Here is a 23339-nt window from a genome sequence, read left to right on the forward strand (position 1 = left end):
CAGTTTGGCAGTTCTGCCTAAATTGTAAGTGGACCCCAATGTTGGTGGGTGAACTGGTTAGTTTTTGTCCTCTTGATTCAAATCGGAGTCACATGGAAAGAGAGAACCTCTATGGAGGCATTTTCTCCATCAGACTGGCCTGTGGACAAGCCTGTGGTACATTTTCTTGACTGAGTATGGTGCCACCCCTGTGCAGGTGGCCCTGACTTGTGTCAGAAAACAGGCTGAGCAAGTCGCGAGGAGCAAGCCAGTGAGCAACATTCCTCCAAGTTAGTTCTTCAATTCCTGCACTGCACAATGAGCTATAAGCTGGAAGGTGAATTAAATTGATTCTTCCCTAACCTGCTTTTAAAGTCAGTGTTGTTACAGAGGCAGAAAGCAAACGAGGACAGTCGGGTTGCCTGATTGGGGTGACTCCCGGGGGAATAAAGAGCAGCTTAAAAGCAATTTAGATTGAGCTGTAACCAAGAAATGCTTGTTTGGGTGGTTGATGAAAAGCAATAGAAAACATTGAAGATAATAATATAATTTCTGTCTGTATTTGAGTATTTGAATACCTCTGCCCCATCTCGATTTTGGAAACTCTCATCTAGCTCAGGTAGGATTATAGGTCTTTTGTTTGCCCTGCCCCCACTTGGTCTCTTGAGCTAGGTCTCAGTCTGTATTTCAGACTGGCCTAGAGCTCAAGATCCTCCTGCCTCTGTCTCCCGAAAGCTGGGGTAATCGGTATGAGCACCATGCCCAGTGTATTTGAGTCGTTTCTAAGTGGACAAAGACTTGTGGGCACATGTAGGCTCAAGTCATGTATTAAAGGTTTAAGGCTTGCATAGATTCATTCACTTATAGCCACAGTAGCAAATGATGCAGTCTGGGCTTTGGCTAAAATATAGAAATACCCACGTAATCCTAAAGTTGACACCATTGACAGAAAAAATGGAATGTCTCATTTTGAAGCTGTAAAACCCCATGAGAACATTCTTGGGTCCTTAGCTGGAACTGTCACTGGGTGACACATGCCTGCTATTGTAGCACAGACTGACTTCTCCCAGGTTGCAGCCCTGTCTCTGAGGTGTACTGCAGAAGGCGGGCTGCGGCAGTTGACAGATGGACTCAGCATTGTCTCCTTTGTCTTAGGAATGATCAAATTGACAGAGCGCTCTGGTCCCCATGGACCTTAACCTTTTAATACTGAACCATGATTTTCTTTCCTTCCTTAGTATTTGTTGTGAGGACATTTAACATCGCGCATGTGTGTGTGTTTTGGCTGGGGGTATTAAACATCTCTCTAACTCAGTCCTTGGCAGGCATCCCGGTTGTCTTTGCTCAGCCCTTCTCTCTGGACTTCCTCGTTCTACTCGTGGATGTTTTTTAGCAGTAAGCATAGAGGGCTCCCTGCACCCCCAGCGGATTCTAACCAAGAGCGTCACAGAAATTTGCAAAGCGACTCTCAGAGCTGGGTGAATCAGCCCCTTTCATTTCCTTACAGGAAGATGGAAATTTTTTGTTCTATTCTTGTCCGAGCTTTCCTTTGCTGTGTTTTGCTGGATTCTGTGAGAGATACTCATGTTTGCACTGACTGAAATGAGCTGCTTGCAGGCAGACAATGAAAGGAATATCCGCTGTTTGTTGTAGCCAGGGCCAAAGCCGCTCAGCGGGGCTGCTCTCATTGTTTGGCATCAGACTCAGCCAAAGCACGATGAATGGGTTCTTACGGCTTCTGTGGCCAGCAGCGGAAGGGCTCAGGCTCTTGTGATAGATTTGAAGCCCACCAGTTGAATGTTTGTCTCTTCTCTGATGTTTGACTTTTTGGGACGGGGGGGGGGGGGCGCGGGGAGAGAAGAGGTGAAAGGGGATGGTGGTGGTCTTTCTGGCTGCACCTACCACTTTGGTGTTGACGGCAGCCATTTTATTTAGGACATGGTTTGTGCCTCAGGATTTGGAGAGGAGGCAATGAGGCTCCGCTGGCCTGTCCTTGCTTGAGGAGTCTCCTGCAGTTGCAGCCAGGTAGCGGCTGGACTGTGGTCATCTGAGGGTATGATGGCATCCACAGTGGCCCACTCAGGTGCCTGCCTGACAGGCTGTTGGCCTTTGGTTGGGAGTTAAGCTAGTGGTTTTAACTAGAACATTGGAAAGTACCTCTTCTATGTGGTATTCTCAGATTCTCTTTCTTAGGATGTGTGGCATCTCCCAGAGTGTTGCTGGTTCCAAGATGACCACACGGAAATTTGACAGCTTTTTCTGTCTAATCCTTCGAACTTTCCGTATGGCACTTCTGTGTTTTCTTGATCCAAGCACAGACAGACCTGACTTCAGATTCCTCCTAATGGGAGTAGTGCTGAAGAATTCTGGGTCGTGTTTAGAAATCACCATACTCATGATGGTTACAGAGGCACAGCGACTCTCCTTTCCTTTGGGGGCACACATTACAAGCAGTTCACGTTTCTGAGAGGTTTGTTTTGCTGTTTAATGAGCCAGCAAGACAAGGACTTTGGTTAGAACTCGTGAGCCAACCACATGAAGGGACAAGGGAGTAGGTGTTGGCAGTGCTGTAGGTCTTGATTGGACATAGGGAGCTGTTGCTGCTTTGCCATTCTTTAGTAATGGCCTCTGTGAGCCTTCGAGATGGCTCAGTAGGTAAGGACACTTGCCAAGCCCAACAGCTTGAGCTGGATCTCTGTGACCCACATGGCAGGAAAGAACCAACTCCTGCAACTTGTTCTCTGAACTCCACACACATTCCACACACACACTCAAATATAGGTTTTTTTTTTTAAATTATGTTACATCTTCAATGCCTGTTGGAAAAAAATTAGTGCCACCTAGAGCAGACGGGACAGAAATTATACTTGCTAAGTTGAAGAGCACCTTCTAAAGGTCCGTGGCCATTCCCGCCTTGGTGTGTCCTTCCTTGCTGGCTGCTGGGTCCCTTAGAGAAATCAAATCCCTGTGTTGATTCATTTTCTAGAAACTGGATCTACTTCCCCAATGGAAGTTGTTCAAGAAGCTGCCCTCTAATACTGTGAAGCTTAGGGTCAGAAACCTCTGAGGAGAGTTTTGATAGGGGTAACTAGTAGAGAGAAACTCCACAGCCCATTGTGGTGGAGACTGCTGTTGGCTGCTCGGGAGAGTTGCCTTCCTTGTGCAGCCTTGGAGACATTCGGGTTTTGTTTTGGCGGGTGAAGGTGGTGCATGCCTTAATCCCAGCACTCCAGGATCTCTGGATCTCTGAGTTCAAGGCCGCCCTGGTCTACAGAGCAAGTTCCAGGACAGATTCTAAAGCTACAGAGAAATCCTTTCTCAAAAAAAAAAAAAAATTACTCTATTATTTGATAGAGGGTCTCATTATATAGCCCCAGCTGCCCTCAAACTCACCACAAATATCAGGCTGGCCTTGAACTCACAGAGACACAGAGATCCACCCACCTGCCTCTACCTCCCCAGCACTGGTATGTGTCACCATGCCCTGATTTTTACTGTTGAGGGGTGTGTGTGTGTGTGTGTGTGTGTGACTTAGAAGCCAGGAGGAGATATCGGAGCCTCTAGAATTTGTCACAGGCGACCGTGAATTGTGGCATGGGTCCTACGAAACAAGCTTAGGTCCTCTCAAGAGTTGGGCTTCTTGACCCCCAAGGCATCTTTTCAGCCCTGGCTTGTTTTTGCTCTTCTGGATTTTAATTTTCCTCTCTTTCAGATGCAAAAGTCAATATTTATCTGGCAGGGGTTGTTAATGATTAAATGTTCCTGCAATGCCTGGCATGGTCCCTGGTATGTAATTCTGAGCTAGGGCCAGGTCTGCCCTTACCTCCTCTTGTTGACTAACCTACATAAAAATAGCTATTCAGCAAGCGCTTACTATGAGCTAAGTATGTGTTAAGTGTTTGTGTAGGTAATCTTGGTCTCTTAATAATAGCCCTGGAGGGTGTTGAAGAGAAACAGACACAGCGGTGGTGTGGGTCCTCCCGGGTCACACAGCCAGTGGAGTTAGAGCCAGGACTGAGGCTGGAACCCCTGTGCTCTAATGATTTGGGGGTCCATGTTTGGGAATGGGGAAGAGGCCTCTGAGACCCCTGTTGAAACTGGCAAAGAGAGTGCTGGCCTAGAAGCTGGCTTGCCTGCCTTTGTGGAGACACCATGTCGTGTTTGTGGGGGACACCCTTGGTGTCCTCTCCTGTGACACGGAAGCATCCGAGTTAACTGGTGGGCAGAGTCCTTTCCAGCTCTCCGTTCAGCAGCCTTGGGATTTCAGTTTTCGGCTAATCACATGCTCCCTCCAGAACAAGCACCTGTAGTCTTGACACACTGGGAAGTTGAGGAGCTTTCTGTCAGTCTGTGCCGCAACAGATTAAACTTTAATGTAGTTTAATTTTTTTACAGTGCTAGGCATTGAGCCTAGGGCCTCATGTATTCAAGGCAAGTCTATGCTACTGATATGCCCAGCCTTTTTTTTTTTTTTTTGGTTTTTCGAGACAGGGTTTCTCTGTGGCTTTGGAGCCTGGCCTGGAACTAGCTCTGTAGACCAGGTTGGTCTCGAACTCACAGAGATCCGCCTGCCTCTGCCTCCGAGTGCTGGGATTAAAGGTGTGCGCCACCATCGCCTGGCATGCCCAGCCTTTACATTTTTTATCTTGAGATGTGGTCTCAGTAAGTTGATGAGGCTGGCCTTGAACTTGCCATTTTTTGGCCTCAGCCTCCCAGGTAGCTGAGATTTTAGGCTAGTACCATAAGATCTGACAAAACTTAAGCTCTATTGAAACAGTACTTAACACAGTTTTCAAGGGCCTGGAGAAGTAAGGTTGAAAGTGGGAGGCCTCTGTCCTCAAGCCCCGTTTTCCTCCCAGAAGCAGACGCCTTTTGACAGCTGCCTCTGGTGTGTCTGGAAAGTGGTGACAGGGACTTTTGACACTGACTCTTTGTACCCTGTGTTCTGTGTGCTCCTTTGCTTCCACGCTGATAGCTTCAGCCAGGAGAGAGACAAACTGAAAGCCAGCAGAAATGACACAGCTCGGCTTGCCTGGAATGCTGTGGTGGGCGGACACAGGCTGAGGGCGGAGGCAGCGAAGGCAGTGCCAGATGACCTCCAGAGCTCTGGCGGCTGGGCTCTGAGCTTGCCCTGTTGTCCTGGTTCTGAACTCTAGCTTCTGAGAAAGTGGACCTTGTATTTGGAGCAGCTCCACTGGTGGTTGATAAATCTGTCTGGCTAATGCGCACGTCACTTGCATGTCTGACATGTAATGACCCAGATTTGTTTTTAAGCACGGGTCTCAAATTAGAAACAGTTAAACAAACCTGTTGGCCTAAGCCTGGAAACCATCTGCTTGTGGTTGAGTTCAGGGAAGCTGGGCAACTTGGGCCGTTCTGCCTTCTCGTACTTAAAGAGTCCTGCGGGTTCATGAATGCGTGTGTGGCTGACACACAAGAAAACATGGGACCTGCCAGTCTCTCTAGCTGTGTGTCTTGGCTTGAGCCCATAGGGTGGCCTTCCCTGCAGTTCCTCCTTGGGGGCCTGCCTGGCTGACGCATGCACTGGGTACTTGCAAAGGCTGATGAGTTTCTTCGTCTCTGGAGTTTGGGGCCTTGGGTGTTGAAGCATTTCTTCCTAATGACTTTAGCCCCTTTCTTGTGGCGTGGACCTATAGCATTGGTGACAGAGGTGACCTGCGAAGGAGCCATCTCCTAACTAAGGGACTGGATCACTGCCCCATGTTGTTAAAAATCAAATCAAGGCCGTGAAAGAAGAGACTGAAGGTTTGAGATCAAGGGACAGTAGAAGGATGGAATAAGATAACTAAGTGAGGGGCTGGAGAAATGGCTCAGTGGTTAAGAGCACTGACTGCTCTTCCAGAGGACCCGGGTTCAATTCCCAGCACCCAGATGGCAGCTCACAACTGTCTGAAGATCCAGTTGCAGGGGATCTGACACCTTCACACCAATGCACATAAAATAAAGTTAAATAAACCATAAAAAATATTAAAAAAAAAAGATAAGTGAAATATACGAACCCCGGGGAAAGCCTTGTTCCCGCCTCCTCTCCCTCACTCGTTTCCTTTGTCCCCCCCCCCTTTCCCTTTTTCTTTTCTAGTGTGATCTGGGCCAGCCTACAACCCACACTTCTCTTGTCCTAGCCTAGTGCTGGGATGATAGGTGTGTGCCCTCAGACTTTCGTGAGATAGTTGGTTAATGTGCACAGTCATATATCGGGCCAGGGTTAATGTTCTGATTTTGGTCACTGAGCTATCACATAAGGCAATTTTCGCTCTGGAATATACACACCAAATGTTCACATCTCCACTTTTCCCATACTTCTTTTCGAATCTGAAATTATTTTAGAATGAAAAGCTTTTTACAAGCTTTTCTTCCCATTCCGATTTTGACTTGGAATCGGGACACACCCGCCGCGTGTTCAAAGGGAGGCTGTGAGCTTCTGCATGGGCCCAGGTACTTATCTGCCTGTGTGGGAGTGTTTCTAGTCAAATCAGAGTTAACGAGAGCCCTTCTGTATGGAGGGGATGGATTCTACCAAGGCCTAAAATGTCTCTAAAGCCCTCCCCTTAATTTTGGGGGGAACCTGCAGGAAGACGCTGTGATGGCCCCTATCTTTCTTTCTCTTGGTTCAGAACCAGAATGGTTCATGTGAGGACATGTAAGGGTTAGGTTAAGGGGCAGGATCTGACTTGGACACCACAACTGTCCAGGGACCTGGCACCTGCCCAGGTGTAGACACCTTTGTGCTCTGCCCCACTGTCCACTCGAAATTCTTGAAGTCCACAGGAGTCATCTCTGGGAGCTAAGGGAAGAAAGAGTTGTTGGATCTTTCTGGGAGAGCCTAGATTTCCCAGGGATCTAGCCACATATGTGGCTATGTATGTGGCTGTCCTCACAGTTACTACTGTGACTCTCATCCTGCAAAGGTGTCCTCCAAGTGACAAACTCCATGACCATGTTACTCTGTTCCTAGCAAGAGCCCAGGTACTTGGCTCCTTTGCTACCTCTTGTTCTTGTCTGCACTTGGGTTCTTGGTTGTCTCGTCTCTCCTTCTGGCTTTCTCTGTTCTGGTCTCTGTGGAAGGGGCTTGTATCAGAAACATGGCATCAGGGCTCCCCGCTGTGTGGAGAGAGTCCTCAGGGAGGGAACCAGCAAGACTGGCAGGCCCCACAACAGGTCTCTACTACCAAAGTCAAGGCTTAAAGTGGGGAAAGAATGTGACCAAGAAGATGGGGCTGTGATAACAGTGATCTGGAGGTCTCCCCAATATAGGGTTCTTGTGCTTTCTCCCTCGTCCTGTTCATTTCCTCAGTGGCTGTGGGGTCCTTCTAACTAAGGTGTCTTTGTCAGGTGTGGGACCTGCGTAGTGGTCAGGGGTGTCATGTGCTACACAGGGCTATCCCCAACCTTTGCCGCTCTTCACTCTGGCTCCCCCTGGCCGACTCTGCCACCTCCTGGCCCCGCGCCCTCCTGCTTTGCTCAGCCTTCCTGACCTGTCTTCTTGGTCCCTGCTCCACCCTGCATAGTCAGCAGCTTCAAAGCCTGCTGTGGGATTCTTCAGGTAGAAGCTGTCCTGGCTCCCTTTGTCACAGGGCTGTGGGGTATGGGCTGAGAGAAAAACTGACGGACAGTGGCAGCAGCCAGAAGGAGCATGATGCAGTCATTAAGAGCAAATTTTACAGATAGGGCAGTGCTGTCCAATATGGCAACCATTAGCTGTGTGTGGTTGCTGAAGTTAAAGCTTAAATTAATTAAAATGTGTTGCAGAAACAACATCAAGTGTTCTTTAGCCACTTGTGGTATGGTTATGGCCTCTGAGCCCTTCAGATAGTTCTCTGAACTGGCAGAGAGCACTTTCCTTCCTCCAAACATCACTCAAGTGCTTTCTTCGCGCTCCCACAAGTACTCTCAAGGACTGGATTGGACATCTTTGGAGAGCACAGTTTGCAGTGAGCTCACTTTCCCAGCTCAGGCTCCCCACTACCGGCCGGTAAGCCCAAACGCTTCAGTGGTTCCTTTTACCGTGACTCTGGAGTGTTCTTGCCGACAGTGACATGGCCATCACTCGGGTTCATCACTCGGGTTCATCCCTCACACTGGGCAGCTGCCTGCTGGCACCATTTCCTCCGTGTCCCAGGACTGCGTGTACACCGACTCCACGTAGTCATTTAAACTGGTGTTTATTTTTACTTCACCCTGCCCAAAGAGGAAGCTTCATTTCTACACATGGGCAACCATCCAATAAAAGGTTATTTTTTCCCCTCTTCATGTCAGTTTCTCTGTGTAGCCCTGACTGTGCTGGAACTCACTCTAGACCAGGCTGGCCTGAAACTCACAGAGATCTGCCTGCCTCTGCCTCTGGAGTGCTGGGGAGTGCTGGGGTTACAGGTGTATGCCTGGCTTTATATATATATATTGTGTATTTCTCAGGTTTAGAGAGAGGAAGATCCAAACTGCATCTCATCCCTGTGGAAGTGTGTTTGTCTCTTGTCTGCATTCTGTTTCTTGTGATGCCACAAGGCACATGGCCTCTGGAAAAACCCGGGGGAGAGGGCAAGGGAATGGACTTCAGGGACTAAAAGGCACTTGCCACCAACACTGACTTGAATGTTTCTTGGAGTCACTGTATCGGTGAAAGGACAGAACCAACTGTACAGTCAGCCTCTGGCCTCCACGTGAGGCTGCGCACACATGGCTACACACTAAATAATTTTTTAAGAATGAAAAGTCCAGTCCTACTGTATTATGAAAGTGGGTTCCAGCATCACCCAGTGGATCCTGCAGACCGCACGCTAAGGGAAGCACTAGAGACCTCTGCATGCTGGACTGGAAGGTTCGCTGTCGAGCGTGAGATACCTGCCTTCACAATCACACCACCTGGCTCCCGTTTTCTTATCTGCATTCTGTGGCTGGCTGTGGTTCCTGTTGATCCTGTCTTACAGGGTCATTTCCAGGCTCAGCCCAGGCATTGGAAGCCTCTCTTCCCAAACCAAGGCTGTATATTTATAAACGGCATCACCAAGGAACCTTTGAAGTTCATGCCGTCTCTCATATGTAGGACAGTTATTTTGAAAACTCTGCCACCCCATCTTTATGCAGCTGGTTCTGGGGACTCCTCCGTGAAACCACTCATTATTCCCAGTTTACAAGCGAGGTGGTTGAGGCTCAGCTAAGTTGATTGGCCAGAAAACAGGGACTTTTCCCCAGTACAGTGTGACAATGACACCCTGTTCCTAAGGCACACTGGCTCTGGGTGGCTTAGCTGGAGTTCTTATCTGATGTGGGGCTGTGTTTTTGACCCACTGACACATTCAAACAAGGAGACTGCCACTGTCAGCGATTCTCTGCCTAAGTAAATTACCCTCCCTGTGAGTCACAGAAGCTTAGAAGATCTGAAGACATGGCTCAGTGGGAACCAGTTCAGAACTCCTTGGCGTGCAGATTTTTAAGTCAACTGGGTTGCTGGGTGTGGTGGCACACACCTATAATGCCAGCACTTACAGGTGGAGGAGGAGTGTGAAGTCCAGACCAGCCTGGGCTAAGTGACAAGCCAACAACCCATCTCAAAACAGCCCTGAGATGGTAAAGGGCTTTGTTTGTTTTTGTTTGGGTTTGGTTTGGTTTGGTTTTTTTGGTTTTTTTTTTTTTTGTTGTTGTTGTTGTTTGTTTTTTTGGGCGGGGTCAAGCTGGCCTTGAACTCCAGATCTCCAGATCCTCCTTGCCTCTAAATCCGAGGCTCTGGCAACACAGGGCTCGAGTAAGCACTTACAATAGTTCACGTTTTGACAGGTAAAGACCTGCCCATCTTCCGGAGGTGTTTGTCCTGACTACCTGTCTTCATGGATTGTTTCCCAGGAAAGCAACTTTCTGCGCACTCCTGAAGCAGCCCTACTCTTATCTTGGAGGATCATTTGACTAAGATGTAGCTGACAAAGAACTAGGCTTTTCTAGAGCTAGGGAATGGAGCAGGAGGCACGAGTCTGTGACAACTAGCTGTTCAGATAGTATTTAAGGAAATCTTTTTTAGCTGAGCTAAATCCCACCCACTGTACGCCAGTGACTGAAGCCCTCCCGCAGCCAGCTGTGTTTAGTTACAAGGCTGTACCCGGGATGGCACAGAGATCGGCCTTCTCTTCCTACCCGCATTAGCGTAGCTAATATAGTAACTCAAGGTACACACTGTGGTCTCATGGTTTTTAAAGGGCTATTGCAATTGCAGTTGATAGACGACCAATTCCGGCTTGAGCAAAAGAGAAAGCAAGGATGTGGGTGGTGACGGGGAGGGATACTGTCTTAAGGAAGAGAAGAATAGTAGAGTGTAGGGCTGCCTTCTCTCCTACCACTGTGCTCTGTCAGGCTTTCTCATGGTTCCATCCCATTCTTCGGCCACCTCAGCAGGAGTGTGGTGGGATGGAGCTGACTGTGTAATGCCCATGTGTATAGCTCACTGTTGGGGAAATGATTGCCAAACCTGTGTGTCCACCTCCCCGTGCCCTTGAGCGGTCACATTTTCAGTACAGAGAGTCACAAAAGATGTCAGCCAGGCTGATGATGGGCTCACTGCCCAAGGCACCTTCGAGAAGGCCCAAATATATCAGGTCGTTTGCCCTGAAATCCATCACAAGCTATGATGCTAGCCTCCCAGGGAGGCTAAGGCAGGAGGGCTATGAGTTCAAGTCAGCCTGGACTACAGAGGAAGGGACCTGTCTCTTACTATCCCACCCCAGCATGGATGATGACTCATAGAATCTGTAGCTACAGCTCCATAGGAGGATTGCCAGCCCTGGCTTGGGGCTTATGGCTGCTGTACCATTCTGGGCACCCTGAACCCTGTAAGCTTGTGGACTTCCTGAGTCTTTAGGGACTTGCCATTCTCCAGGAGGGAAGGTTTCAATGAGGAAGAGATGACTGTGTATACTACAAAAACCATGACGGTGACACAGAACTGGGCAAACGCCTGGTTCAGAAGTGGGATTCGGGCTCAGACGGCAGAGGCCACTCCCTTGTGTTCTGGAAGGCCAGCGGCATTGTCAGACACCCCCCCCTCCCTTCCAAGCCTGTAGCTTGAGATGATGACGGTATGAACTGGGAGAACTGATCCAAGCCTCCTCCACCTGCACGAGGCCCTCCAATTCCACATGTACAACACAAGTTTTTGAGGAGGAGACATCTGGCTCCCTTAGACGCCTGTAAACTTTGCCATCCTTTTGTTCTTCTCAGCCAAGGAAGGCCATTGTGTCCTTCTTGGGATCAGCCCCCGCTCCCCAAGAGTCTTTTCCCCCTCAGGCTTCTGTGTAGATCCTGCCTGCTCCTTTGAAGGTTTTCTAGGGGTCCTCTGCAGTAGCTGATGTAGTGAGAGTCTCTGCTTCTGAGTTCCACGGCATCCCTAAATTCCACAGCAGCCCTGCACTGCCAGGCTGGAAGGGCCCTGAGGTCAGGGCCCCACATAGGGTAAGCTTGCACTCTGTTTAACACTTGTGTGTCCCATGGTTTAGAGCTCCGAGGAAGTGTGGGAAATGGTGTGGTCATGTGAACTGAAACCACCAAAGACCGCTGAGAGCTCTTACCCAGATCAGGAAGGTTTAACATACACAGGGTGTCCAATATAAGTCATTGTAGCCAGAGTTTCTGTCCACCTGGCCCCACAGCCGTTCAGTCCCAAAGAAACACACAGATTTATATTAATTATAAACTGGCATCTTAGCTCAGGCTTATTATTAACTAGCTCTTACAACTTAAATTGACCCATCATTCTTGTCTATGTTTAGCCACCATGGTACCTTTTCTCAGTGTAGCATTCTCATCTTGCTTCTTCTGCATCTGGCTTCTGACTGCATCTAAGCTTTTCCTTTCCCCAAAATTCTTAGTCTGGTTACCCCACCTATACTTCTTGCCTGGCTACTGGCCAATCAGCATTTTATTAAACCAATACGAGTGACAAATCTTTACAATATACAACAACATTATCCCACGTAAGTCACTAGACATTTTTTTTTGGTTTTTCAAGACAGAGCTTCTCTGTGTAATAGCTCTGTCTCTTCTAGAACTTGTCCTCTATACTAGACTGGCCTCGAACTCACAGAGATCCATCTGCCTCTGCCTCCCAAGTGCTGGGGTTAAAGGTGTACCACCACTGCCCAGCAACTAGATACATTTTTACAAGATTTTTAAATCACATAAATAAAATACCTAAATTACATGGTGTGGTGGTGAATGCGGATTAAATCTCAGTGCCAGGGAGGTGGAGGCAGGAAGATCCGAGTGTTCAGTGCCATGGTGAGGTGACTCGGAATGGGTGACTGGATGGGTGAGTGATTGGAAAGCCTAACATGTACGTGTAGCTAAAGTAAGTTGCAAATACTGTTTCTTCTCAGTCATGTGACAAGCTTGAAGCTCTCATGTAGCTGATGGTAGCACTGATTGGACAGTGTGGGTTCTGGATCCTTCTTAGAATGACTGGCAGGTTTTGGATGGTGCCATGCCTGGTACTGGGTTCCTGCGATGTGTGAATTCCATCCAGGTGTCTCTGGTCAGATGCAGCAGGTGTTGGTAGCTTCCTCCCTGAGCCTGATGATGTTTCCTCCATCTTCCCCCTGGCTACAGGACGCACGTCAGAAATTCCGATCCATCCTGGTCGAGGCAACAGTGAAGCTAGACGAACTGGTGAAGAAACTCGGCAAAGCTGTGGAGGACTCAAAGCCCTACTGGGAGGCCCGCAGGGTGGCACGGCAGGTAAGGTGGCCTGCAGATGTCTCCTCTGCCACTGCTCCCAACTGCACTTGGGGGTCACCCTTAGATTTCTGTATCTCCCACTGTAGGTCCCATGTGAAATGGCCATGGCTTTGTACAATGTACAAGGATGGCTGTATTTGATCGCTTTTCTTAGACCCTGCCCCTATCAACTCCATGAGCTCATGACACCATTGACACCGTATGGGTGCTGATATGTCTCTTGCTGCATGACTTGGCTGATTGCTCTGAGTTGGAGAGCCAGACTAGACTCATGGGCATTGCGAATGTGTCCAGAGTTGGTGCGTTCCTCCTCTCGGGTAGCACTTCTTACCTCCTGACATGTCGACTTTTGTCTAGGGTATTGCCTACAGAAGGAATCAATAAAGAAACAAGTAAATGATGGGTGTGGGAACCACAAGCCAATCCTTCATCCTCCTCTACCTCCCTGACTTAGAGTTCTCATCATCACTCACATCCCTCCAAACCTTTCCTGCTCATAGCTGAGGGAACAAAGCAGTCTGATTGGTTTCATCCAAATCATACTTGGTGGGTGGGGCCTCATCTGGCTACCACTCTACCCAAGTGGGTTTCATAACTTTCCTTTCTTTTCTGTTTTCCAAATCTCTGTTGGGACAGGGGTAGGAGGGAGCTGTATTAGGAGGCACCTTATCTGCTAGGGAGCAGTGGATTGTGGCATTTCCCTTCCCTCTCCCTCTCCCTCTCCCTCTCCTTCTCCTTCTCTTCTCTTCTCTTCTCTTCTCTTCTCTTCTCTTCTCTTCTCATTTTTGACACTGAGGATGACAACCATGGTCACCTAGTCTCTTGGGAAACTATCCAGTTATCAGGTGTAGCCAAGATAGTTCCAGGTCCTAGCAGGGAGGTAGCTGGCTGCAGTGGACAGAGGCAAGATGAGTCTTGAGGGAATTAAATCTACAGCTGAACCTGCAAAGCCTCTCATGGACCTTTTTCCTGCTTGCTGGTGGGAAGTGGGGAGAAGGGTTGGGGTGCCTCTGCCCTCAGCTCCAAGGGACTTTGGTCTCTTGTGGAGGAACTGGAAGCTTGTGAAGGCTAAGGCAGGCAGGATGTTACATTTCACTCTTTGGGTGACAGGTTACCTGGGCTTGAGCCAGATGTTGTGAGTGGCCCTGTAACCTTTCTGATGGTAGGAGAGTGTCCACCTCAGCTGCTGCCAAGTGGGGTTCCTGTTTTCTTCCTTGGCCTCATCCCAGATCCCTTCCTTTTGATGTTTGCAAACCCTTCTGACTTGCCCAGTAAGGGTTGTAACTGAGGGTCCTGCCAAGCACTTCCTCTAAGAGTACATCCTGAGCTTCTGTATCCTGTTCTTGAAATGCTGATGGCATTGTTCTTAGGGCTGAAATGAGAGGTTGTGTCTGATAGCAGAGTCCCTGGATGAGCTTGGCTTTCAGTGTCTTTTTTTTTTTTTTTGTGGAAAATTTAGAACTGGCTTACTTGCTCCCTCCTCCCCTTCCTCCCTCTCTGTCTTTGCACTCTTCAGCGGTGGCTTCGCACATCTGGAATGCCTGCGTCCCCAGCCAACATCTCACTGAATCCCACAGGATACTTACAAGGAGAAAAACCTTTCCTACAACTTGGCTTTCTGTAACGAGTTTAGAAAGACATGTAATCATAGGACCAGCAAAAAATCATAACTGTGCGTCAGAACTCTGCATGGCCTTGTTCTCAACGTCAAATCGTTTTCCTGACTATAAATCAGGCTGTCTTGTGACCCTGAGACCAAGTCCAGGTAGTACAAAGAGGAGCCAGACCATGCCATCTTTTCTAAACTGGGCTGGTGCAGGGGACTGGCTTGAGAGCTGTTGTGCTTGGGTGGAAGCTTGCTTTCAGGGCGGCCCTGATGTGTCTGCAGTGGCCTGTGCCTCTGCTTGCTCTGTTCTGTGGGGTCGAACTGCCTCAGCGGTATTCTTGGACCTCTCGTTATCACTGGCAGTCCAACCTTTGTTTATTTGCTAGGTTTTTTGTTTTGTTTTTCTCTTTTTAAATTGGTAAAACAAGACTATAACAAAAAATTTCCGTTTAACCATCTTAAAGTGCACCAATTGAGTGGCCTTAACATTTATTTTGCTATGCAACCTAGACCACTAGAACTTTTCTCTTCTCCGATTTAGATGCTGTAGCCATGACTAGAGAGTCAACTCCCTACTCCTCTCACCACAGACCCTGTCAACAATCCTGCTGCTTCCTCTCCTAGGAGCGTGCCTACTCTAGACACCCCATTAAGTATTGAGTTATCAAAGAATATTCATTATCTGTGACTGACCCATTTTATTTGATGTATGTCCCTAGTTTTCACCCCTGGTGTGTCACATGTCAGCATTCCCCTCATGTGTATGTTTATTGACATCTGTTCCCTCCTTCTACAATGTGGGTTCTAGGGAGTCAGGCCACCGCCACGCAGCTGCCCAAGAAGCAAGATGTGAGGTAACAAACCATGAGCCTTGTGGTAAAATATAAAATAGTAGAAATGTGTTAATTTAAGATGTAAGAGTTAGTTAATAAGAATCCTGAGCTAGTAGAACAAACACTATGTAATTAATATTAAGCCTCAGAATAGTTATTTTATAAGTGGCTTCAGGAACAGGCAAGCAGAAAAAACCCAGTCCAGGGGGTCCAGTGAGATGGAGAATAATTGTAGCTACATCTGGCGCCCAATGTGGGGCTGACCCATGTGACCCACCACCCACTTCAGCTCCAAGTGCTTGTACACCTGCTTTGGATTAAGAGGAAAGTAGTTGAGAGCGCACCCACAGCTCAATACTCCCCACCTGAGCAAGTACCTGGATCAGGGCTGCTAGGTGTACACAGGCAGGAGAGCATGGTGGATTCCCACCACCACACACAGACATTTCCAGACTGTGCAGCATGCTGCATGGCAAATTTAGCCTTTACTGAGACAAAAAGGGTTTATGTGCCGCATGCTGCTCCCCAAAGTTGAGGTGGTAAGCAGAGCTCCTACCTGGCGGTTCCAGAGCTGACAGTGAAGATACCGCCACCATATTGAAAGGCTGAGAGAGGCAGAGCCAGCATCCAGGGCCACTGCCACCAAGCTGCTTACCATTTTTAAAAAAATGCTCCTGGTCTGGAAAGGATTACAAATACACAGTAGGACAGATTCAAACATAAAAGACCTCTAAATGAGTCACAGTGTGTTTTTTAAAAAATGTACATAGGCTTGGGAGAGACTGAAAAAAGAGTATAGACAGTTATAAAAAGAAATAAATTGTTTTACAAAACAAACCAAAGTCTTTAAGGAGATAGTAAAAATATTTTAAAAAACCACATAAAGATTAAAAATACACAGGAGAGTCTGGATTTGTATATTGTGTTTTCTTTGAATTTTTTAAGCATATCTTGACTTCAAAATTTGAGTCTAAGGATATGTTACTTTGGAAAAGATGTTCTGCTTTTCTTTCCACAGAGGATGGGAACCTATGGATTCCTTCCAGTCCAATGTTGGTTGTCATAACAAGACACCCTGAAAGGTCTCTGTGAACCCTAAAAATACTTCACCCAACAAGCAACAGGAAGCAGTTTAGAGAAACTATGCCCAAATTCCCAAAATAATTGTTTATAAATGTTTATTTTCACTTTAAAAGGGTTGGCTATAAATGGTTAATGGTCATAGTAAATTTCTTAAAAAAAAACAAGGGGAATATGATATGAAGATAAATTCTTTACATTAGTATGGATTTTGATCTATTGATACAAATGTAAGGTCCACTTTGTTAACACTGTGTGTGTGTGTAAAAGTATTGTATTTATACAGCTCATTTAAAAATATAATGTACAGTTAAGAAATACAGATTAATAGTCATAATAGTCAAACTTTTAGTCATGTTAGTTAGGTTTTCTAGATATACAGAAATACATTTAAATTAGAAAATCTTCAACACTTCAAAGACTTATAAAATATTGCATTTAAAAGGTTTTAAGATCGTAGACTTTTCTTGACGGTGAGACATGTCTGCTTCTGGCAGTATTAATTACTAAAGAGGGGTTGATGGGCATTGGAGAAACCCATTTTGGAATTTGCCTTCAGTGTGACGAGGCTAGTCATTTGGCAAGAAACTGCTCTTGCCTGGACTGCTTGGTGGTGTGCTGTATGAACTGGACATGCAGGACCCACAGAAAAGTGAATGCTAAACTTTCCAAAGACAGGACAGTCCTTCAGGGTTCCTGCTTCACAGAAGAAGCTGCCAGACATTCTGTAGGACACAAAAGAAAGAAAGAAACAAACTTTGCCAGTAAAAGGCAGATCAGACCTTCAAATTTCCTGCTTCACTGAAAAGTCTGCCAGATATTTTGGGACCTATAGGCTGAAGATGGATGCCCCAATATTACAAAAGAACTTCGGGTGACTGTCCAGGCAGCAAGATGTCTGTCACTTCTAGTCTTACAGTGCATTTCCTGTTTGCTTAGGTAATATTATACCCTCATGGGGTCCTTGGAGTTCAAGATAGATAGCTATAGTTATAGTTTTCCTTAGTTATAATAAAAGATAAATTAGATATAAAACTTTAGACTCACAAAGATAGATGATAAAATATTTAATTTTGTCAGATACAAATAGACTAAATCTTGTTAACTGTAATTCTTACTTGATACTTGTTTTGTTATATATAAATTTTACTAAGTTAAAGTTAAAACCTTTTTATTTATACAGAAAAGGGGAGATGATGTGAGATTCCCCTCTATATGCTGTGATTATGTTTTATTACCATTGATCAATAGAGAAGCCACTTTGGCCTATGGCAGGGCAGAATATTGCTAAGCAGGAAAACTAAGCTGAATGCCGGGAGAAAGAAGACAGAATCAGGCAGATGCCATGCAGCTGCTCAAGAAGCAAAATGTGAGGTAACAAACCATGAGCCTCGTGGTAAAATATAAAATAATAGAAATGTGTTAATTTAAGATGTAAGGGTTAATCAGTAAGAAACCTGAGCTAGTAGGCCAAAGAATATGTAATTAATATTAAGCCTCAGGATGATTATTTTTTAAGTGGCTTTGGGAGAAGGTGGGCCAAGAAAACCTGGTCCAGGGGGACCAGCGGGACATAGAATATTTGTAGCTACAAACTTAGATACTTAGGCCTGGTGATCGGGTTCTTTGTCCCCTGAGCCATCCCACTGCCCCCATCTTTTAGGGTGATGGTACGCTCCTGTTTGAACTACCCCATGGCACTCATCTCTCTGCACAGGCAGCCTTGTTGTTGTGAAATGATTGGAATGTGGAGGCTGAGCCCGTTGTTGTCTGTAAGGGCAGTGTCAGCACAAAATGACCAGGTCAAAAGGGCTCAGCGCTGCATGTTTATGGGGCCACATGAGGTCGTGGTCTACATTTAACCTTCTGTAGGAGAGTCGCGAAGTGAGGAAACATTTGGAATTTGTAGAGTGACTTGGCTGGAGGAGAACTGGCAAAGCTTGACCTGTGACGTCAGACTTGCCCGGCTTAGGATCCCCAGGTCACCAGTTAGCTATGGGACCTTAGCAGTTCTCTTAGCGTCTGAGCCTCCCGTTCTAATAAAATGGGTTCTCTGTCAGTTAGCTCTGCTACAAATCAAACAGTTTGTGACGTAGTGGCTTGAAATGCTTATTTAGCCTATGGCTTTGCTAAGCAGTGGTTTTGCCAATCCTGTGTGTACACAGTTGACTGCCAGCAGCTCATCCTGGATGACCTTATTTTTTAGACTTGGTTGTCACCTGGGGTGGCAGGGGTGACTGTCTCTCATTCAATAGGACAGACTGGTCCCTTTTACGTGGTGTTGGATTTCAGAAGCAGAAAGAGCATGCCCTTCTTAGGTCTCTGCTTGATTTTATGTTTGTTGATATCCTTCTTGCTGGAGTGAGTCACATGACCAGCCCTGTTCCAGGAGGTGGAGAAAAATGATCTGCACCTGTAGGCATTTGTGTAATTTACCCTGGTGATTATTTTAGTGTCCTGGAAGCATTAGATAGAAAATGCATTGTTCTAGATAATCTTTCTGTCAAATATCGTATATCCATGGTGAATCTGCCACCTTAAATACAATGAAACATGACTCCACAGTTAAGCACACATACTGTTCTTGCCGAGGACCCTAGTGTTTCTCAACACCAACTCCTGGCAGCTCACAACTGCTTATAACTCCAGCTCCAGGGAGTTTGATGCCACATACATACTCAGCTAATTATAAATAATGAGGATAAGTCTTTTTAAAAAGACAATAAAAACCAAACCAAACAAAAAAAGAAATAATCTAGATAGATAGAATAAGAGAAAGACCTTACCTGACTGGGAGCAGATACATATAAAGAGATCAATACCAAATGCATTCCACAAATGCAGCCACGTTCCCATCTATCTGTAGCTTGTTTATGTACCACGGATGTCCTAGCACTTAGGAGAGCGAACACATTCATGTTGGCAAATTTCCCCTTCCTTTTTCTGAAATGTGTATTGCACAGTTAACTCCTTAACCAACTCATTGGCACCAACAGCCCACGGCTGTGTGAAGCTCAGCTAGCACACGGCTCTTCTCCATGAGGTATGTATGTCACAGTCATGTGTTCACCAGCACTAGGTCTCTCTATCACCGCCCTTTGAGGCTACTTTAAATAGCAAAATCGCAGAAAGAACACAAATGTAAAAAAATAGACCATGGAGAGAGGATCCTCTTACTGCATGAGAGCAGAACCAGAAGGCAGAGATGGCAGGCTGCTCTCGCTCCCTGCATGTCTCTCAATGACCCTGGGAGCATCCCAAGCATTGATTTGGGGTTAGAAGGAAGCTTAGCAACCAGGTACTCTTACAGGTATGGAATTCATGTGTGAGGCGGGGGTCACCTGGGCTTGCTAAGAGCCAGAGGCCCAGTTAGTGTGCTGACCACAACATGGAATAACATCTCTTTGGGTTGCTACTGACCAGGAAAGCCTGGAGACCAGCATGCTTGAGATCCTGAGGCCAAAAAGAGAGGCCATGGGGATGGCAGGAGAACAGGGGTCTAAGGGAGAAAGTGGCATGAACGTGAACAGGGGCCTGGGAAAAGCGGTCAAGGGAGCTGAAGTACCATTGAGGGATGGAGCATGAAGGGCCAGTGAGAGCAGGCGCACAAGCTGCAGACCCACTGGGGCATGGTGGGGCAGGATGCAGGAGAGCTCTTATGTTGTGTGGTGTTCCTATATCAATGAGCACCACTTCGCTTTGTTTGGCTTTGAGTCAGAGTAGCCAAAACTGATCTTCCATGTGCTAGGATTTCCGGTGTGAACCAGCATGTCCAGGTCAGCAACACCACTTGATTAGGCTCTAACTACATTAGGTATCGTGCTTGCTATCATTAGCTTCCATTAAAAAAAATTAACCAAAAAAAAAAAAATTAACCAGAAAAGTGTCAGTCTCCTGGAACTGGAGTTTTAGATGGTTTGTGAGCTACCATGTGGGTGCTGGGAATAGAATTGGGTCCTCTGGAAGAGCAGTTAAGTGTTCTTAATCGCTCGGTCATCTTGCCACCTCTCCTTCCTCCTCGTTATTTTACAAATGATAAAATTAATATCAGAGCCTGATGATTGCTTTGGGGGCCTCTCCCCAAACCTTTCCAGTTCGGAGGCTTCATCTGAGAGAACATGAAGCAGGTTAATGCCAAATGACTTAGTAGTTAGTTTTGGTCAGGACTGTGTGGCGATCTGACTGGCCAATAGGACGTTGTCAGAGAGCGGGTCTAGCTTGGGTGTGCGTCATTTCTCAGAACAATTAGGTGGAGGTGGCTGGACGCCTTAGTGGGAGGCATCTTGAGAGGGCAGGAAATTCAGTGATTGGGGAGGTTATGACAGGATGTGCCTGGAAGGCCAAGAGTCAAGAGGTTAAAGATGGAGGGGGAGAAGGGAGGTACTCTTTTACACACTTGAGGGGACTTCCTTTTAGGACTGGCCTGGGGAGGTTAAGCTGGCCACAAGGCCCTGCAGTCCTGAGTGAAGGTGACCAGGCAGCTTGGCCTGTGGCAGTTAGATCGTTTGTGTCAAGGTGTCAGAGTGGGATTAGCTTCCTCATTCTCAGGGGGATAACAGGTTGAGGAAGTACAGAGGGGTTCCCAGACCCTGAGAAGAGAGTAGGAAGGACTGGACCCTGGTTTGCCTGGTTCTGGCTGCCATCTGATTGTTGGCACATTGTAGGCACTTAGGGACTGTATAATCATGACTGACCAACCCATGGGCAAACTGAGGAGACTGCAGGGTGCACAACGGACTGATGTCTGTCTGCAGGTCCTTCTTCTCTGCTACCTGTCTCTTCTGGGCTGGGTGTAGCATGAGTAATAAAAACCCAGAGACAGATATTGGGGTTCAAGTTGAAGATCAGAAAGGCAAAGCAGCCAAGCCACTAGAGAGCTCTTACCTCTACCAAGGCTCAGACAAAGGGACAGTCCTGCAGTGCTCTCCACCAGCCTCAGACTCCACTCTCCACTGAGTTCCTGTCTCTTCCCCTTTATATTCCTCTCCTCCCAGCCATACCACCTGTCTCCACCTCCCTAGTGCTGGGATTAAACGCCTGTGATTCCCCCATTGTGTCAGCTCTGTTTCTCTTTTAGACAGATTCAATCTTGTATAGCCCAAGAGTCGCCTTGAACTCACAGAGATCCCTCTGTCTCCCAAGTCCTGGGATTAAAGGTGTGTGCTACTACTCCCTGACCTGTATGGCTGACTAGTGTGGCTGCCTTGCCCTCTGATCTTCAGGCAATCTTTACTTATTAAAACACAAATAATCTATCACTATAGCTGGCGTAGCCAGAGGTTCCTTTTGATTTTTATGTTCGCTGATGTGCATGTCTGTCTGTCCAGGAGCACGTGTGCTGTGGCATGTAGAAGTGGTGAGAGGACAGCCTTCAAGAGTCAGTTTTCTCTTTCTGCCATGTGGGTCCTGAGGGATTGAACATGGGTTTGTCAGGCTTGCTGGCCGGTTATGCTGGAGGTGCTTGTTTTAGCCTGGGCCCCTCACAGCACACTGTCTGTCTTTGGAACTGCAGCACAGCTTCATTGTGCCTCCTCCTGCCCAGTCAGTTCTCACTGTGGGACTTGGGTGAGAAGATCTGGCTGGATGACGTACATCTGTGGCCCCGGTCACATTCCTCTGGGTGGCCACAGGCCAGTTTCTGGGAACTGCGTCATGCATAACTGCCTCTGAAGTAAGCCTGCAGTGGAGTGAGGGGGTGCTTGGCCCCCAGGAGAAGTGATTTACAGTGTGGAGGAAGTGGAAGGCTGCCTTAGCCTCTCTCATGCCCAGAGGATGTGCCCTGCTTTGCAGTCTTGGCTGCAGAGTCTGGGAAAGCTTAGATTCTTTTCCTTCCTTGTCTTTGTGTGTGTGTGTGTGTTTTGAGACAAGCTTTTTCTATATAGCCCTTGGCTAGCCTGGGACTCCCTATGTAGACCAGGCTGACTTTGAGCTCATAAAGATCTGTCTCTACACACACACACACACACACACACACACACACACACACACACATGGTTTTCATTACATAGTCCATGGTGGCCCTGAACTACTGATCCTCCTGCCTTAGCCTCCCAAACATTGGAATCACTAGTGTGTGTCACCATGCTCAGGAAACCAATATTTACTTTTTTTTTTTTGAGACATTTTCTCATAATGTAGTTCTAGCTGGCCTGGAACTTGAGCTATGTTGACCAAGCTGGCCTAAAATTCTGAGGGCTCTGCTTGCCAAGAGTTGGGATTAAAGATGTGCAGCCTCACACCTGACTGAAAGCAGCACTTTTAAATTCAAGTGGGCTCTGGAGATGAGTGGCAGCCTCTGCTAAGCCAACACCCCCAGCTCACAGGGATGCATCTTGACTGCAGCGAATTCTTCCACACTTGGGGTTGGCTGCACCTCCTGCTTGGCTATTGAGCTCTGCCTCAAGCATCCTGGCCCAGGGCTCAAACCAGAAAGAGATATGGCCTGGCCCATCTGGAGGAGGGTTCTCTGGCAGTGACATGGACGCACTTGCATTTGACTCTTCCTGAGTGCAGGTGGCAGGAAGATGGTCCCAGAGGATTGGTTGTGCGAAGTCTTAGCCAGGCAGTGAGGCAAGAGGAGCCCATTGCCATTCCCGGAATTCTTTACCAACAGCCTGCTTTTCTATCTCCTGGGAGTCGGCTTTCCTCTGGGGCATGGCTGATTCCCAGGAAGCCTTGCTGGGTGGGCAGCACGTGGGCACCATGGCACAGCGGTGAGAAAAGAACGGTGTTGTAGAGTTCTCTACACGGGCTGAAACCACGGAGCCCCTTGGTATTTCTGGTTAGCTGCTATGTATTTTTATACTTGCTGCGTGGCTCGAGCTGACCTGGAACGTGCAATCCTCCTGCCTCTGCCTCCTGTGAGCTGAGGTCACAGGCTGGAACCTCCACACCCACTTGTGCTTCCTGTTTTTACTAGAATGTGGCACTGGAGTGGGTGGATAGTCCCTTCCTGCCCTCTCTGCACGCCCCAGGCATTCCCTGGAAAAAGTTGCAGAAACTCTTAATTTGGACGTGTTTCTGTAACCAGTTTGGTCAAACATAGGTAGGCCTTTTATGCTGTCACGCAACATGGTTTGAGCTCTGGCCAGAGGGCAGGGCTTCTC

At 47.4% G+C, this 23339-nt stretch overlaps 1 protein-coding gene across 1 annotated transcript in view; it reads left to right on the top strand.

Moving 5' to 3' along the window:
* Sh3bp5 (SH3 domain binding protein 5) overlaps positions 1–23339 on the top strand; it is a 70686-nt gene that overhangs the window by 12936 nt on the left and 34411 nt on the right. Inside the window, exon 3 of the mRNA XM_041662233.1 lies at positions 12586–12714. Coding sequence (XP_041518167.1) covers positions 12586–12714 — 129 coding nt within the window. The remainder of the gene's footprint in view (positions 1–12585; positions 12715–23339) is intronic.

Source organism: Microtus oregoni, unplaced genomic scaffold, assembly GCF_018167655.1.
Source record: "Microtus oregoni isolate MIOR12 unplaced genomic scaffold, Mior012 000013F_ref0000133, whole genome shotgun sequence".
In the NCBI taxonomy this organism is placed as follows: Eukaryota; Metazoa; Chordata; class Mammalia; order Rodentia; family Cricetidae; genus Microtus; species Microtus oregoni.